The 18,006-nt window shown below is 38.9% G+C and overlaps 1 protein-coding gene across 5 annotated transcripts in view; it reads right to left on the reverse strand.

The window, feature by feature from the left end:
• Window positions 1-662: 662 nt before the first annotated feature.
• TRAPPC10 (trafficking protein particle complex subunit 10) overlaps window positions 663-18,006 on the reverse strand; it is a 101,219-nt gene continuing 83,875 nt past the window's right edge. For 3 of the 5 annotated variants that reach the window (XM_038407455.2, XM_043506512.1, XM_038407483.2), the window contains 3 exons: window positions 12,105-12,282; window positions 8,840-9,034; window positions 663-4,001 (listed from right to left, as the gene is read on the reverse strand). In XM_038407455.2, coding sequence (XP_038263383.1) covers window positions 3,763-4,001; window positions 8,840-9,034; window positions 12,105-12,282 — 612 coding nt within the window. In that variant the 3' untranslated portion in view covers window positions 663-3,762. Of the gene's footprint in view, window positions 4,002-8,839; window positions 9,035-12,104; window positions 12,283-14,691; window positions 17,968-18,006 lie in introns of those variants that run through there. The other 2 variants (XM_038407474.2, XM_043506519.1) reach the window with 2 other exon arrangements.

The raw sequence follows: 18,006 nt of genomic DNA on the forward strand, positions 1-18,006 counted from the left end.
ATTTAACGCTGCTAAATTCGACCTCAATGCCTAATGTAGACCAAGTCTTCTCTCCTTCCTTAAGTGATGGTGAAGATCCCAAGGAGCAGATGGCATCAGGCCTGTTCTGCAGTGACTACACATTGCAGTAAAGGGGGCTCTAAATGAGCGCCAAAAGACTAGCAATTCAATACTAGCAGTGGAGTTACCTGAAACAGTGAAAAGAAAAGCAGTACTTGTGGCACCTTAGAGACTAAAATTTATTAGAGCATAAGCTTTCGTGAGCTACAGCTCACAAAATTTGTTAGTCTCTAAGGTGCCACAAGTACTGCTTTTCTTTTTGCGAATACAGACTAACACGGCTGCTACTCCGAAACCTGAAACAGTGAGAAGCAGCAGCCCAGATTCCAGACTTGGATTTCCACCTTGCAAAAGCAATAACTGATTGGAGTTCCATGTATGGAGAAGCCTATCCTCCAGTGCTTTGTTTCTGTAACAGTTATGCTTCAAATACCTTCCATTTAAATTTAACTAAGACTTCCTTAAAGGAAAAATATAATCTACTTTAACCCAATCAGAGGAAGGAAAGTATACATTCTGAATAGAAATAGTAGTAAATGGATTTATAATTACTTTGCTATTTAAAGTGCAAAAGTGTGAGAAATCACAACAGAGAATCTGGATTTCTTTTTAAAACATGTATATTTTTAGAATTATAATGCTTACATTTTCATTAAACAATCTTAATACAATTTGTGTTTAGTCTAACAATATATATATTACAGAACAATGTGAAAAATGATTTAATAGTAAACCAAGAAAATGTAATTAATCATAATACCCGCAGTGTCAAAGTCACTAACTTGTCACCTTTTCCAGTCAAAGAATCCCAGCAGCCATCCATACTAAATGATGCTTTGGATTTTATCTGGATTAAAACAGTCTAAGTATAAATTCCACAAAGAAAGGGCATTCCTTCACAGAAAGAAGAAGATGGAATAAAGACAAGGCTTTGTACTAGCACATCTAATTATATTTTAGCAACCTTGGTCTAAGTAAAATATTTAGATTAATACAAGATGTTTACTCATTCTCCAATTTCTTTTCCATTCCCTTTCAAAGAGGATGGTTTTATTTCTTCACTTACTTTCACATAACCTGAGTTTAAAAACAAAAGAAAAAATGAAGAATAGTTTATCAGGAGATCCTATCCTCATTTCTCTTTTATATGTTTATTTTTATTGACAAATATTTAGTATGGGATATTTTCCTGTGTAGAGTGCCTTGACAATGGGACTTTATACAACTGCAGGTAGAAAGTCACAATCTCACATTAAGTGCAACAATTTCCATATTAGCAGGAGGAAACGAGAGTTATAATCTTTCCAGTCACACACAAAACTGTGACGTTCACAAAAATTATACCTCTTTTTTACATTTGATAGTATTTACAATGTTTGACAGGTAAGTATATATAGCTAATCTTTATCTTCAGTTACACACATTTTAACTTTGCTTCACAATTATTCTACATCTGCAAATTTTCCTAAATAGAAAACCAACCTACTTCATGCATCCTATATGCAGAAGTCTTGCCTCTAAGTAGTAATAATTAGACTAAGCCTTTGTGGTAGTTTTTGTGATGAAAGTTGATTGTTTAGATGTCACACATTTATACTGAAACATTTTCCTGTTTTAAAACCAGGGCACAGAAAATACAAACCACTTAAATGCAAATAAAGTTTTTATCTGGGAACTCAATGTAAACTACTTGGTTTCTAATTATCTGAATGCATTTTTGAACTCCAACAGTCACTCTTGCTTCAGTAGAGGTCAATGCAGGATCGCAATCCACAACTTAGGTTGATTTTGTAGTGTAGGGGAGATCCCAGTGTATACAGACTGTATAACCTGTTTTCCCTCAGTGAGAAGCAAAAATTAGGACAGATGACTGTTCACTCGGGTTGTTTTTGTTGATCCCTCTTCCACGTTTTTGACTCTTATATATGCAATAAATAGACTAGCAACTCAGAAAACTACAAAAGTTCATGATGCTAAAGAAAGGAAAAATCAGCAGAGGAACTACCACTTTAAGGTTGTAGTTCATGTGGCAAATTTAATGAGTTTTATTAATTTTGAATTCAATTCATTGTAGATCAAATATTTTTGGCAGATTTATGGAAAACCTTTAAGTTACCTTTTTCTAGCTAAAAACAAAAAACCCCAATAAACTGATGATCGCATCATCCAAGTCTGAGTGAATTTCAAAGCATAAGAAAAAGAGTCATGAACAACAAAAAAAATCAGACTGAAGATGGTTTAAATATTTGGATTTTTCTTTGTTCTGTGTGCCTCTCTACTTAGAAATATTAAGAACCTACGGCAACGACAGAGGATTCTTATTATTCCTTTAAGATTCGCATTGTACAGGTTTTTCACTAAGAGGCCACATATCTGCTGGAATCGTGTATCAGTTCTCACTGATTTTTTTTTCCTCCCAAAGACTTTACCAGTGAATTTCAGCAAAATACATATATACAAAAATACAGAGCTTTTGAGAACTGGAAAAGGTTTAAAACACTACACTTATTTACAAGCTGTGACTTTCACACCAATAAAAACACACATTTATTTTCTCCTTGATTTTTGGTGCAATTTATACACAGACATATCAGTTAGTTTAGACTTTTTTTAAATAAACCATATATACAATAAAATTTACAACTGAAAAATAATCAGTTGGTATGGTATGACTGCAGTTTGCTGGACCAGAAGGGGTTCAATTCTAGGACCTTAATCCTTCCCCATAATGAGAATGGAAAGAATAAAGTAATCTTTAAGTGACATTTATTTTCAGAAAACTAGGATTAAGGTGCAAAAATATATATCGCTCCAGAGTCCATAACAGTAAACACTAATTAGGGTCAGGGAGTCAGAAGGAACAGACTTTGGTTTTTAAAAAATGAGCTAGTATTTAATAAAAAGTTACCTATCTGATCTAATGCTACTTGCTTCTCATTACTTAAATATCTTTGGGGGAAAATGATGATCCCATGAACATTTATTCCTAACTTAACCACTTACATGCCATGCTATTGTTCATATCAAGGGCCATGCCTTTTAAAAGGTCTGACTTAAATGAATGTTTTGGTATGATTCAAAAGGGCTTATATGGGTAAATAATTCATATGTCCCAAGGCACAGAAGAGGTTAAGCAAGTCTTCAGGAAAAATATATATATAATTTTTAAACTCTTCTAGATACTGTGGGATTCAGAATCACTTACCGTATTCTTTAGAAATCTAGAAAGCTACCCTGGTCCAGGAAACCAGACAGTCGTGTGACTAGAAAGGCACACATTTGAGTCATTAACAGCCACATTGCAAGGCTTACTATATGTCAACCTGAAATATTTGTGTGAACAGAAATCTGACTACTTTAAAAGAAAAACAGCAGATCTGGAGGGTACTCCAGTAACATAAATAACAGACGAACTGCAGCAAGCATCTTGACTTTACCAGCAGGATGTGACTGAAGGGAAAAAACAGAAAATCATTTTACACAAAACGTACTAAAGTAGCAATATAAACTAGTTGACAACCTCCACTGTATATTTAAATTGATAAAATTGTTTGATGCTTCCATGGCCAGTCAGCGTTGAGTTGCCATAGGTCTGATTTAAATCAGAATGTTACAAAGGAGAATAATCAGGTTATGATCTATTAAAGTGCATTCATATCAAGTCTCTAATGGTTTTTGTTTTCCTTGTTTATTTATATTTAGTTATGTGATATTGACTTCCAGAACATGGTCATCCTTGCTGGGAATGACAAGGATTTGCATGCTCATGCTGGAGTTGAAGACCTGACCAGGTGAAAAGGATTGTAGACGGGGCATTGGCAGACCTTTATGTTCCCCACTGGCTGCCGAATGCAAACTGCCTTTACTCTTTATGCTACTGTTGTCAGCCTGATCGTCCATATTCTTGTCCACAGATAGATTATCATTTTCAATCCAACTGTCTGTTAAAAAAAAAAAAAAAAAAACCACCAATCATTCTATGAAATGAATTAATAAAATAACTTAATTAAAATGTTGTGGTTTGACTGCACTGCAGCACTGGCGTTACTACTCATTGGTGAGGACAAAACAAAGACTTCACCATCCTAGCAACAATCATGACCATTTGTCCCCTTCTCTGGCCATACAGGCTATATATATTTTATTTTAGGTTTTTCACTATTGCCATCACGGATGCAGCTTCACTACTGTGAAAAAAAATGATGGAGGTGCCAGATTACAGAAGGCTCCAGAAGGACCTGGTGTTTTAACTAGAAAGTTTTACACCTGCTCAGAGCTGGTCTATATACCAGGGACTGCCAGTAACTTGTCTACTCTAATGCTTTATCCGCTGGGAGAATTTTCAGAAAAAGGCTAATTCAGATAAGAGTGAATGCAAGTGTTTTCCATGTGCCTGTAGTCTGCTTGCAAGCCAACATCCTAGGATTTCAACATTCAACTACAATTATAGAATCACAGAACTGGAAGGGACCTCGATAAATCATCTAGCACTCATGACAGGATAAAGTATTATCTAGACAGATAATGCCCTGACAGGTGTTTGTCTAACCTGCTCTTAAAAATCTCCAATGGATTGCAATCCAACAACCTCGCTAGGCAATTTATTCCAGTGCACCCTGGCAGTCAGGAAGTTTTCCCTAATGTCCAACCTAAACCACCCTTGCTGCAATTTAAGCCCATTGTTTCTTGTCATATATTCAGAGGTTAAGGAAAAAAATTTTTCTCCCTCCTCCTTGTAACAACCTTTTATGCACTTGTTCACTTATGTCCCCTCTCAGTCTTTTCTCCACACTTAAACCTAATTTTCTCAATTTTCCCTCATAGGTTGTGTTTTCTAGACCTTTAATTATTTGTGTTGCTTTTCTCTGGACTTTCCAATTTGTCCACATTTTTCCTGAAATGTGGCGCCCAGAACTGGACACAGTATTACAGTTGAGACCTAATCAGAAGAGCGGAAAAATTACTTCTCATGTCTTGCTTACAACACTCCTGCTAATATATCCCAGAATGAGGTTTGCTTTTTTTGCAATAATGTTACACTGTTAACTCATATTTAGCTTGTGATCCACTATGACCCATAGTGCCCGTTCTACAGTACTACATCCTAGGCAGTCATTTACCGTGTGTGTGTGTGTGTGTGTGTGTGTGTGTGTGTGTGTGTGTGTGTGTGTGTGTGTGTGTGTGTGTGTGTGTGTGTGTGTGTGTGTGTGTGTGTGTGTCTTATTGTTCCTTCCTAGAGTGGAGTACTTTGCATTTGTCCTTATTGAATTTCATCCTATTTACTTCAGACTAGGGCTGTCGATTATTCAGTTAACTCAAAAAAAATTGTGATTTAAAAAATTAATCACAGTTCTAATCACGCTGTTAAACAATAGAATACCAATTGAAATGTATTAAATATTTTGGATGTTTTCCTACATCAATTATATTGATTTCAATTACAACAGAATACAAAGTGTACAGTGTTCACTTTATATTTTTATTAAATATTTGCACTGTAAAAACAAAAGAAATTGTATTTTTCAATTCATCTCACACAAATACTGTAGTGCAATCTCTTTGTTGTGAAAGTGCAATTTACAAATGTAGATTTTTTTTATATAACTGCACTCAAAACAAAAACAATGTAAAACTTTAGAGCCTACAAGTCCACTCAGTCCTATTTCTTGTTCAGCCAATCGCTAAGAAACAAATTTGTTTACATTTACTGGAGATACTGCTGCCCGCTTCTTATTTACTATGTCAACTGAAAGTGAACACAGACGTTTGCATGGAACTTTTGTAGCTAGCATTCCAGGGTATTTACATGCCAGATATGCTAAACATTTGTATGCCCCTTCACACTTTGGCCACCATTTCAGAGGACAAGCTTCTCGGCTGATGACGCTCATTAAAAAAGTAATGCGATAATTAAAATTTGTGACTCAACTCCTTGGGGGAAAATTGTATGTCTCCTGCTCTGTGGTTTTACCCACATTCTGCGACATATTTCATGTTACAGCAGTCTCGGACAATGACCCAGTACATGTTTGTTTTAAAATGCTTTCACTGAAGATTTGACAAAATGCAAAGGTACCAATGTGAGATTTCTAAAGATAGCTACAGCACTCGACCCAAGATTTAAGAATCTGAAGTGCCTTTCAAAATCTGAGAGGGATGAGGTGTGGAGCATGCTTTCAGAAGTCTTAAAAGAGCAGCACTCTGATGCGGAAACTACAGAACCCAAACCACCAAAAAAGAAAGTCAACCTTCTGCTGGTGGCATTTCATCAGATGATGAAAATGAACATGCATCGGTCCACACTGCTTTGGATTGTTATCGAGCAGAACCCATCATCAGCATGGACGCATGTCCTCTGGAATGGTGGTTGAAGCATGAAGGGACATATGAATCTTTAGCGCATCTGACACAAATATCTTGTGATGCTGGCTACAATAGTGCCATTTGAACACCTGTTCTCACTTTCAGGTGATACTGTAAACAAGAAGTGGGCAGCATTATCTCTGATAAATGTACACAAACTTCTTTGAGTGACTGGCTGAGCAAGAAGTAGGACTAAGTGGACTCGTAAGCTCTAATATTTTATCTTGTTTTATTTTTGAATGCAGGGTTTTTTGTACATAATTCTATATTTGTAAGTTCAACTTTCACGATAAAGATTGCACTACAGTACTTGTATTAGGTGAGCTGAAAAAATACTCGTTTTTTACAGTGCAAATATTTGTAATAAAAATATGAAGTGACCACTGTACACTTTGTATTCTGTGTTGTAATTGAAATCATATTTGATAAAGTAGAAAACATCCAAAAATCTTTAAATAAATGGTATTCTATTATTGCTTAACAGCGGGATTAATTGTGATTTTTTTTTTTTTAAAATAGCTTGACAGCCCAACTTCAGACCATTTCTCCAGTTTGTCCAGATCATTTTCAATGTAATCCTATCCTCCTAGCTTGTTATTGTGCGCAAACTTTATAAGCGTACTCTCTATGCCATTATCTAAATCACTGATGAAGATATTGAACAGAACCCAGTACTGATCCCTCCAGGTCCCACTTGATATGCCCTTCCAACTTGACTGTCAACCACTGATACCTACTCTCTGGGAACAGTTTTCCAATCAGTTATGAACCCACCTTATAGTAGCTCCATATAGGTTGTATTTCCCTCATTTCTTTATGAGAAGGTCATGCGAGACAGTATCAAAAGCCTTACCAAAGTCAAGATATACTATGTCTACTGCTTCCCCCCTTTCCACAAGGCTTGTTACCCTGTCAAAAAAAGCCATTAGGTTTGACATTTTGTTCTTGACAAATCCATGCTGACCTTACTTATCACCTTATCTTCTAGGTGTTTGCAAATTGATTGCTTAAAGTTATTTGCTCCATTATTTTCCCAGGGACTGAAGTTAAGCCGACTGGTCTGTAATTCCTGGGTTGTCCTTATTTCCCCTTTTATAGATGGACACTATATTTGCCATTTTCCAGTCCTCTGGAATCTCTCCCATCTTCCATGACTTTTCAAAGATCATCACTAATGGCTCAGGTATCTCCTCAGTCAGCTCCTTGAGTATTCTAGGATGTATTTCATCAGACCCTGGTGACTCGAAGACATCTAACTTATCTAAGTCATTCTTAACTTATTCTTTCCCTATTTCAGGCTCTGATCATTTCACTGGCATTCACTATGTTAGACATAAGAATGGCCATACTCGGTCAGACCAAAGGTCCATTTAGCCCAATACCCTGTCTTCAGACAGTGGCCAATGCCAGGTGCTTCAGAGGGAATGAACAGAACAGGTAATCATCAAGTGATCCATCCTGTCGCCCATTCCCAGCTTCTGACAAACAGAGGCTAGTACTGATTGGACATCCCTAACCTTTTTGGTGAAAACCAAAAACAAACAAAAAAAAAAGTCATTTAGCACTTCTGCCATTTCCACATTTTCTGTTATTGTTCCCCCACCCTCCCATTGAGTAATAGGCCTACCTTGTCTTTGGTCTTCCTCTGGCTTCTAATCTTTTTGTAGAATGTTTTCTTGTTACCCTTTACGTCTCTAGCTAGTTTGATCTCATTGTGCGCGTTGGCCTTTCAATTTTGTCCCTACATACTTGTTTTTTATATTCCTCCTTTGTAATTTAACCTAGTTTCTATTTTGTAAGACTCTTGAATTTCAGATCATTAAAAATCTCCTGGTTAAGCCAGTGTGGTTTCTTGCCGTACTTCCTATCTTTCCTATGCAGTGAGATAGTTTGCTCGTGTCCTTAATAGTGTTTCTGAAAAACTGCCAACTCTCTTGAATGATTTTTCTCCTTAGACTTGCTTCCCATGGGATCTTACCTAGACTTGCTTCCCATGGGATCTTACCTACTAACTCCCTGAGTTTGTTAATTTGTAATGATGCATTTTAAATGATGCATTTTAACTCCATGATAGTCAATGCCTAAAATATTGAACAATCTTAAAGATTACATAAAATTTAAAAAAAAAACAGTATTTTCTGGTTAGTGTTTCTTGTTACAGACTAAAGCTAGACTCAGAATTTAAAGTGAAATAATCTCTCACTTTAACTCTCATTAAAGCAGTGCCCTGTTTTGAAAATGACAAACAGCTGTCAATGAAAAGTAACAAACAATGAATCTGGAACAGAATTACATCAAGAATGGGTTTCATTATTTTGAGCTTTGTTCTGCTTTAAAAACAGGACAGCCAAAGAAACAGAGTGCCATTTCTATAAACCAGGTTTTCTATGTGGTCACATATTCAAGACAGCCTTACCAGCATCAAGTTGCATGGAGTGAGCAGAATGATGAGGGAGGTATTTAAATAGTTTGACAACAGGAAAGGGGAGGTATCCAGCAAAAAGTGGCATCACTTCCATGTGCACTTTGTGAATTGCTTGAGCTGCTACAGGCATAGATATTACCCCTGAGCTTTTTCCACAGACTGCCCAGTTACTACTGTTGTCAACAACTGAAAAAGAGTAGAGAGAAAATGCTATGAAATGAAAAAATTTCTGATAAGAAATTAGTTATGCTTCTACATACATTTAAAGTATTTTTTTTTTTGTTTTGCAGCAGTGCCAAGGGACCCCATGGCCCTACTGTGCCAGTGACCATACTGAGTAAGATAGTCCTATCCCAAACAGCTTGCAGTTTAAATAGACAGGATAGGGGAAAGGGATCTCAAAAAAGCAGAGTGATTTTTCACCAGAGTCATATTAGTTCTATGATACTTGCTTTTGTTTCAGGTTCCCTCCTTTCCCCCATCCCTTCCTAAACAGGGTAGGGATTTTGCTTGGTTTACTTTATTTTTATTTACATTAAATGTATTCTAGGTATGGGTAAGATTTTGTCATGGTAAAATTAGGCAAGATTCATGAAACAGTCATGGCAAAAATGAACAAAATCATGGTATGGTCATAAAAATGTGTAATATTTAATAAAATATTCAGCATAACATTTACATGAGACAAGCAACATTGATGCAGTATCTTTCACTTGCTGACATTGTAAACTATTTCAGGATTCTATATGGGTATTGTGAAATCATTTTTCAGACAAAAATGAAAAACTACAGAACAAAAACATTCTTTTTCAAGACCCTATTTCACACTGTTGCAATTCTGATATAACAAGTTATACATAGATTATGCGGCGTCTGTTGTCCCCAAGCACATTTTTATAAGATGAGATGGAGTTTTCGGGGTCTATGCTATTGACTGGTACTGCTAAGCAGAACTGGAAATATGGCCATCATACTTCTCCAGAACTGGAAACGTCCTCATTCCTCAATTCTTGCACTGCTCTGCAGTAAGCCCAATATTCTCTCTGGGCTGGAGTGTTGTCATCAAACAATGGCATATTTTCAAATATTGTGGTCTCATGAATGTCAACATGTTTTATTTGATTTGGCTCCAATACACTGCATGTCCTGAAGTGGCAGCAGATTGGCGAAAACGGGAGGTTGAGTCAGGGTCCAAGTAGGACCCTTTTTTGAGCTTTCCAAGAGTGCTGTTTTTGCTGTTGGTTGTCGGCAAGTTTCAGAGCAGCTCTCTGCCCACATCAAAAGATCACACACATCATTTGAGACTTGAGCACAAACTGTGGGCTCTTCATAGCTGTAAGCGTGTTTATGATTCGGGGTGCAAACTCTTTTACAGCCTGGAGTTCTTCAATAACTGCTGTGGATAGGCAAAGATCCACAATCTCTAACACTTCAACTACTGCTGTAACCATTCTCTTCAGTAAAAAGTTAAACAATCTTTAGTGTGTTCCATGTGATAAAGGCTACATTGAACCAGCTGTTCCATCTGTTTATTACCGAGGTTGGTGGGATGGAAGGTCTTTTCCCTATTTCCATTAGAAATATACGGAACCAGGCTTTTCTGGCAGGGCAGGTAGTGAAAGCATGTTTTATAGCCACAACTAAATAATTTAGTCTCAAAAGTATCTTCCTCCATAGATCATCCACAAAGGTTAAGCAAACATGCCATACTCGTAAGGTGTACAGAATTTAAAAACAAAGGTTTCAAACCTCGATCCCAAGTTTTCCCGATGTATGTGGCATTATCAGTCACAAATGCAGTGATGCGATCAAATGGTATTGCAAAGTTTTCATTTTCCCATATTGCATTGCTGACTGTTTTAAAATTGACTGCTTCCAAAACTTCACACTAACAAAAATATATCCAGCTTGTGATTACCTGAATCTGAAGTACTTACATTTTCACTGCTTGTTGGGATGGGGATGGCAAGAATGTTAAACACATACCTGTCTTCAGGCAGTTTCATCTGCTCAATGACAATTCCTTTACAGGTGTGCAACTTTTCCTTTAATTCTTCAATGTAACAGTCAAACACTTTGGGTAGCTAAAAGTTTCTAAGTTGATCTGCACTTGGTATAACACCTACTTTGCTCTCTAAAAACCATCTATTTTGGATTGTCAAGGGCATGCAGGGGGATATTTGCAGCAGAGAAGTCTTCTGTTAATTTGAAGATTTCGTTTCTCCCATAAAGCAGCTTCTCATTCTTGGTATTAAAGAATAGAGTAACAGTTTATTTCTATCTTCATCCACTTTTATTGCCTCATTTGTGCTGATGAGCTGTACTTTCAAGATGCTTATCACAGCTAGCCTCTCAAAATCAACAGGTACATTGAATGATGTATAAAACATCTTCCCTCCATTTTCATGGAAAGTTTTAGGGTACTGCTCTGCTCAGCACTTAGTCTTATTTCAAATAAAGTGGCAAAATTAAGAGAACAGCAGCAAACAAAAATGAACGAAGTGCTGTAACCCCTTCTTTTAGGAGATGTGTGACTTGGGTGTTACCCAGGGCCCTGGTTAGACTCCCTGGGCCAAGCAGAAACTAAGGAGTGGGCCCGCAGAGAAGGCAGGGTGGCAGAGTCATCGCTAGGCAGGAAGGCCTTGAGACTCATTGACCTACATATGCTGGATAGAGAGCAGCAGGCCCCTCTGTGGTGGCTGAGAGCTGTACCCAGAGCCTGCCCACAGCAGCTGAGAGCTCGGGGCCCCACTCCCAGCAGCAGCTGAGAACTGTGGCCCCCCTTCCCCCCCCCCACTACCCCAGGGCTGAAGTTGAAGAGGATAATGTCACAGAGGTCTCAAAGGTCACAGAATTTGATCTCAGTGACAAAAATCTTATCTTTAATTACAGTTCAAGGAAAGAAGGAAACTAGAAGTGCATGGAGACAGATGGAGTGAGGCTGAAGTGAGGAGATTGCATTAGGGGAGCTTTAAATATCTATTCCCCAGGTTGTTGCCTACTGAAGGCTCAAGCAAATATCTGCCCACACTGAAACAATTTTTGAAAAGTAAATTATGTTCTAACCTGTTATGTTAGTTTTTATTTTAAGACAGACAAATGACAAACATTTTAATATCCAACCTTGTCTACAAGACTGCATTATGATCATTAGAAAGTTTGGCAGATATCAGTATCAAGACAGAAGCAAAACCAATAATGAGAATTGCATTAATTTCTCAAAAATTACAGGAGAAAAAATAGTCATTATTCCTACCTTCATACATAAGTTTTGTCGTGCAGTACCCATCCGATTCTGTTAATGCTTCATCTTTATCCACATCTAAGAGGTCAGAGAGTCGGGAGATTGACACCTCCAAAGAGCAGAGTGAGCCTGTTTTACAATACTCTGCCCCCAATGGTGGAAAAATCTGAGCTCTCACATTATACAATGTCTGGCACGAGGAAAAAATAATGATCTGTAAGTACTGAATCAATTATATAAACATGTTTTTTATATATAAATTCAAACTGACCAGATACTATACAAGTTACAAGCTCATACTTAACTTCCATGCCATACTACCACCCGTATTACAAGACTGAGGGATTGTCTTCACGTATAAACCTACAGCAGCCGCTGTAGCGCTTTAATGAATACACTACGCCGCCAACGGGACAATTTCTGTTGGTGTAGTTAATCCACCTCCCCAAGAAGCAGTAGTTATGTCTGTGGGAGAAGCTCTCCTGTCAACATAGCACTGTCTACATGGGAGGGTTGGGGAGAAGTGGGGGTTGAGCGGTATAACTCATTCAGGGGTGTTCCGCTTCAGGATTTTTCACACCCCGAGCAACGCAGTTATACCGCTATAGGTCCATATTGTAAACCTGCCCTCAATTACAAGTAGTGATCATTTGTTATACTACTAATTTTAGACACAATCTGTGAAGAAAAAAAGAATTTCACTGTTCTTGTCAAGATCGAATAGTCCGAACTTATTCAAAGAGGCAAGTATAAGTTAATTACTACAAAACTAGCGGTGCCAAAAAGTTTAATGGAAATATGCTGTTATGGTCATTACCAATTTTTAGGGAACAAAAATTAACAGAGGAGGGTTGGGCTGATCCAAGAGACCAGTGAAGTCTAGTTACATCTGAAAGTGAGTAGGCAAAACACTCCCCCCTAAAGCTTTGCTTAAAGCCTGTTTACAGAAGCAGGTAAAGACCTAATGTAACATTCAGACAAAGTCAGCAACATCTACTTCACTGGTTTAAACCCAAGAAAGGTTCAAATGGAGGACTTTTTGTCAGTTTTGCTCACTGGGCAAGGAGAGGCCAACACATGGACTGCTGCCAATACTATTTAATGTTGAGTTATATTCAGTCAAGCTTTCTAATTGATGAAGGCAATGAATTTGTATTGTGAAGAGAAAGAGGAAGCATTTTAGATAAAGGCCAAAAGAAACCCAAACTATTCCATCAGAAAAGCTCAAACAAAGTCACAAGAAAAAGGTGAGATTTTTCTAACATCTTTCTTTAAATAGCAAGCCAAAAAATTTTTAACAATGGCATTTTGATTGATGAAGGCCTCATCAAGCTAGCAGGAAGAAAGCAGCTCAGTACAGTCTTCTCAGTCTAATATCCTTGGTTACATGAAGCCATTGTGCAGGGCAGGAGGGAAGGAGAAACAAAAAGTCAAACTCTTCAGAAAAGTTGTTAATGATAGCTAAATGATCCCATTTTTCATTTTTGTGGCTCATCATCATCTCTAGTCTTCTTGAGCTGTGAAATGGATGCTGACATTTATGTGTCTTTTAAAAAGAAGCAACAGAAAAGATGGTTCCTTACCTGTTCTGTAACTGTTATCCTTTGAGATACGTTGCACACATCCAATCCATTTCAGATGTGCACACAACCAGTGCACTAAAGCCAGAGATTTTCCCCCCCACAGGGCTATCCCTTGGGGCTGCACACAACCTACTGCATGCTTGTGCTGACAGCCAGTGGTATAAAGGGCAGAGCCACTCTGACCATCCCTTAAGTTCCTTCACACCAGAATCCAGTATGCTTAGACTCCAGTGTAGAGGGGAAGAAGGGTGAGTCGTAGAATGGAAACATGCAACACATCTCAAACAGTTAAAGAACAAGTTAGTAACAATTTTTGTTTCAAGTGATTGCATGTGTCCATTCCTTTTCAGGAGACAAAAATGTTTCAGAATGGAGGAGGGTTTCGGAGTCTATCTGAACAAGGACTGCAACACAACTTTCCCAAATTTATCATGATCTCTTGAGGCTTGGGAGATGGCATAAAGCTCAGTTAAAGTATGTACCAATGACCAAGCTGCATCCCTCCAAGTGTCACTGATGGGCATCTGACAAGGAATGCAGCTAAGCTAATGCTGTTTGTGCTCTTGGAGCTAAAATTCTCTCAGGTGGAAAAACCTTGGTAATGTCATAGCAGTATGAGATCCAGAAGATATTCTCTGCATAGAGAAAGTTTGCCCCTTCATTGTATCAGCAAAGGAAATGAACAGCTATGGGGACATTACTGCTTTAGTCCTGCCCAGGTAACAGGGGAACACCCTGTGGCAGTCCAAAGCACGGGGCTTTTTCTTCATCCTTATGAGACTGAGGCTTCAGAAAAAAGGTTAAGTAGATAGAAGATGCAAAAAAATGAACAAGCAGCCCTAGGTTCAAAAGGTGGACCCATTAATGCTGATAAAACTACATTTAGATCTTATGGAGGCATGGGGTTTCATAGGTGGAAAGAGGGTTTTTTTGTTTGTTTTTTTGTTTTTTAAAGAAATTGGAAAGTTATTGAGTTGAAAAACACAGATTTAATTCTCTACAGGAGGAAGGAATGCCACCAAGAGAACTCTCAGGGAGCTGATGAAAGCGCCATTTTTCCTTTAGGTAAAGTATTTCAGAATAAGGTGAGGAGAGGACTTTGTAGAAGTACCATCCTGTTGCTGGGACCACAGAGAGAAACATCTCCATTTCATCATGTAAGTGTATCTGGTGGATGGCTTTCTGCTGTTTAGAGAATATTCTGAACCTCTAGGGAACATGCAGTTTCCTCAAGCGTTAGCCACGGAGCTTCCAACCAGTCATATGAAGGCTGTGAAGATTGGGAAGCAGCATCTGGCCGTGGTCCTGTAAAATATTCAGGTCTTGAGGGAGAGTCATGGGATCCCGGCTGTAAAGACTCAGTAGGTTGAGAACCAATGTTGTCAAGGCCAGGCTGAAGCCATCAGGATTAGAGTAGTGTGATCCTGTCTGAGCTTGAATATCACCTTTGGAATCAGAGGAATAGGGAAGACATGTAAACAGCAGCATGTCCTTGCACAACAAAAAAAGCAGAGGGCTACAGCTACACAACAAGCTAGGGGTGCGAGTCCTCTGCTCAGGTACACATACCAATGCTAGCTGTCATCAAGCTAGTGAGAGGTTAAACAGCGATGTAGCCATGGTAGCACAGGTAGTGGCAACGGAGGCAAGACTTAGCTGCATTTTCACTGCTATTTATAGTCAAGCTAGCTCAAAAAGAGCTAGCATGACTGTGTGTGCAAGCATGGGGAAAAAAAAAAATCACACCCCTACTTTGTACTGTAGACGTAGCTTGAGATAGAGGACTGTCACCTGCTCTAGAATGCAACAGGTAACACTTCCTCTTCAGTTACATAGTGAAGAGATCTTTCTCTGACTTTTCCAAAGCTTGAAAAATGGATTTTGCAATGTGTGTTCTGATGGACCATTAGTAATTCCTGTTAATTGTTCTGTTGAGACGATCTGCCACATGGTTCTGAACACCTTGGAAGTGTTAAGCATTGAGTATGACATTTCTGATACAAAGATCCCAGATATCTACAGCCTCTTGCAAAGGCACTCTGACTTGGCACCCGTTGCCTGTTCAAGTAGAACCTAGCAGCAGCATTTTCCATGAGCTTGCACAGTGTATACTTTGATTTGAAGAAGGAAAAACACACCAGGTGAATTGCTTTCATCTCTCAAACATTTATGTGTTGAGAGAATTCCTGATCTGACCAAAGCCCCTCCGGGTCTGGAGGTCCCCCAAGTGAGGGATAAGGCCTCCATGACCAGAGTCCTGGAGGGTGGAGTCAGGGGAAAAGAGACCCCTTTGCATTGGCAGGGTCCATCCACCAATCTAGCAATGACAAGAGACATTTGCAGGTATCTGAGTCATTATGTCCAGCAGGAGATGAGACAGATGGTATACAGACTTCAAACACCCCCACACGCTTCTGAGTGGAAGTATGGCTTGCTGAGCCATATACCTGCCAGCTGCCACATGCCCTAGAAGTCCCATCAATTCCTTACTGTTGTACAAGGATGGACCTTGAGGTCCTTGCACAGGTTCAGTATTGCCTGAACTCTGGCTTGGTGACTGGATGACTTGGAGTAGAGACCTGCTCCTATAAACTCGATCCTCTGCACCAAGAGCAATACTAACTTGCCCTCTTTGATCAACAGGCCTAAGCAATTAAAGGAGGACTGGATCTTCTTGATGCTAACTTCTACCTTTTTGCCTGGATCTTTCCTGAACTAGCCAATCATCCAGGTATAGAAACACTTGGCCACCTACCCTCCTGAGATGCATCACCACCACTTCCCTATATGTTGTGAAGACTTGAGAGGCTGATGACGGACTGAAGGGGATGACAGAATTGATAATGAACTTTTATCACAACCCTTAAAAACCTCTTGTAGCTCTGACGAATGGCCACATGAAAGTAAGTGTCCTTTAAGGGCTTGTCTACACAAAGGATAGTTTGCGGTAAACTGGGATGTGGGCACTAGCCTGCTGCAGACTAATTATGCAGATTCTGACGACATGCAAACATTGATATAAACAACCTAAATCATGGGCAACACACCAATCATCGGGATCTAGGTACAGGATAATACAGGCTAATAACCATGCAAAACCTTCATTATGTATTTGTTTAGGTTCCACAAAACTAGATTAGGTCTGTGGCCTCCCTTGGATTTTAGGATAACAAAGTATTGGGAATAGAATCTCTTCCCCTGATGTTGAGGGTCTTCTATGGCCGCTGGCCATAAAAAATATTTTATTTTTTGAATGAGAACAGTCTTGTGCAATTGGTCCCTGGAGAGAGATGAGGGAGGACTGGGAGGACAGAGAAACTGCAGACATCTCTCACTTCTATGGCACTTAGCAACCAGTTACTGGTTGTAACAAACATCCAAGCACCTAGGAAGTTGGAAAGTCTGCTGCAAAAGGGAGGACAGGAGATATTAGACACTGACAAAGTGGTACTTTGGAGTCAAATAAGACTGTTTAGATGTCACAGTTGTCTCAATGAAGTTGAAGCGAAAGGAGGTCGTCTCCTTCTTTGGAGCTTATGGCGTGTTCATTTGCTCAGGCTGCCTTGTTGGGTAGAAAAAGATTTCTGTGCTGAGTCTGAAACTGCTTCCTCTTAGGATCTGGGATATAAGTCACCAGAAACCTAAAAGGGTAGAGCCCTAGCGTCTCAGGGAACACAGCATTTTGTACATCTTCTCAGAAGACAAGTTACAGCCCTCAAAAGGAAGATCCTCAGTCATCTACTGGACTTCTGTTAGTATCCCAGATGACTGCAGCTAAGAAAAGTGATGCACTGTAACTGTGAATGCCATCCTGCTTGTCACAGAATCTGCACCAGCCAAGGCCACCTGAAGTGAGGTTCTGGCTACCAGATTCAGTAATCATTGTCTGATCCTGACTAGGCCAAGTGAAAATAAGTTTGTACAAAAAAAATTTAGCCATACCGTCCCATACTAGTCAGATTTATTAGCCAGAGCAGTGCTTAAATCCCAGGGACTTAGGCATGCCCTGGTTCTGAGGCAAAGCAAAAGTTCAAAATAGCAATAAAAAAAGAAAAAACAAGTACCATTAACTATACAATTTACAAAAAGTTTAGAAAAGGGGTTTATTTGTGAGAAAAGGAAATGAGAGATGAGACACACTGGCTACTGACCACGGGTAGTAAGAAGGAATTGAGGGAACGGTAGGAGCAGCTCTGCCCTTTATGCCTTCAGTTAGTAGCATGTGGAGGTTGCATGCACCTACCAGTGTGGGTAAAAATTCTCCAGCTTCAGTGCACTGGGCATGCAAACACCTGAAGTGGAAGGGAGATGTGCAATCAAATAAATTATAG

This window comes from Dermochelys coriacea, chromosome 1 (genome assembly GCF_009764565.3).
Source record: "Dermochelys coriacea isolate rDerCor1 chromosome 1, rDerCor1.pri.v4, whole genome shotgun sequence".
Taxonomy (NCBI): Eukaryota; Metazoa; Chordata; order Testudines; family Dermochelyidae; genus Dermochelys; species Dermochelys coriacea.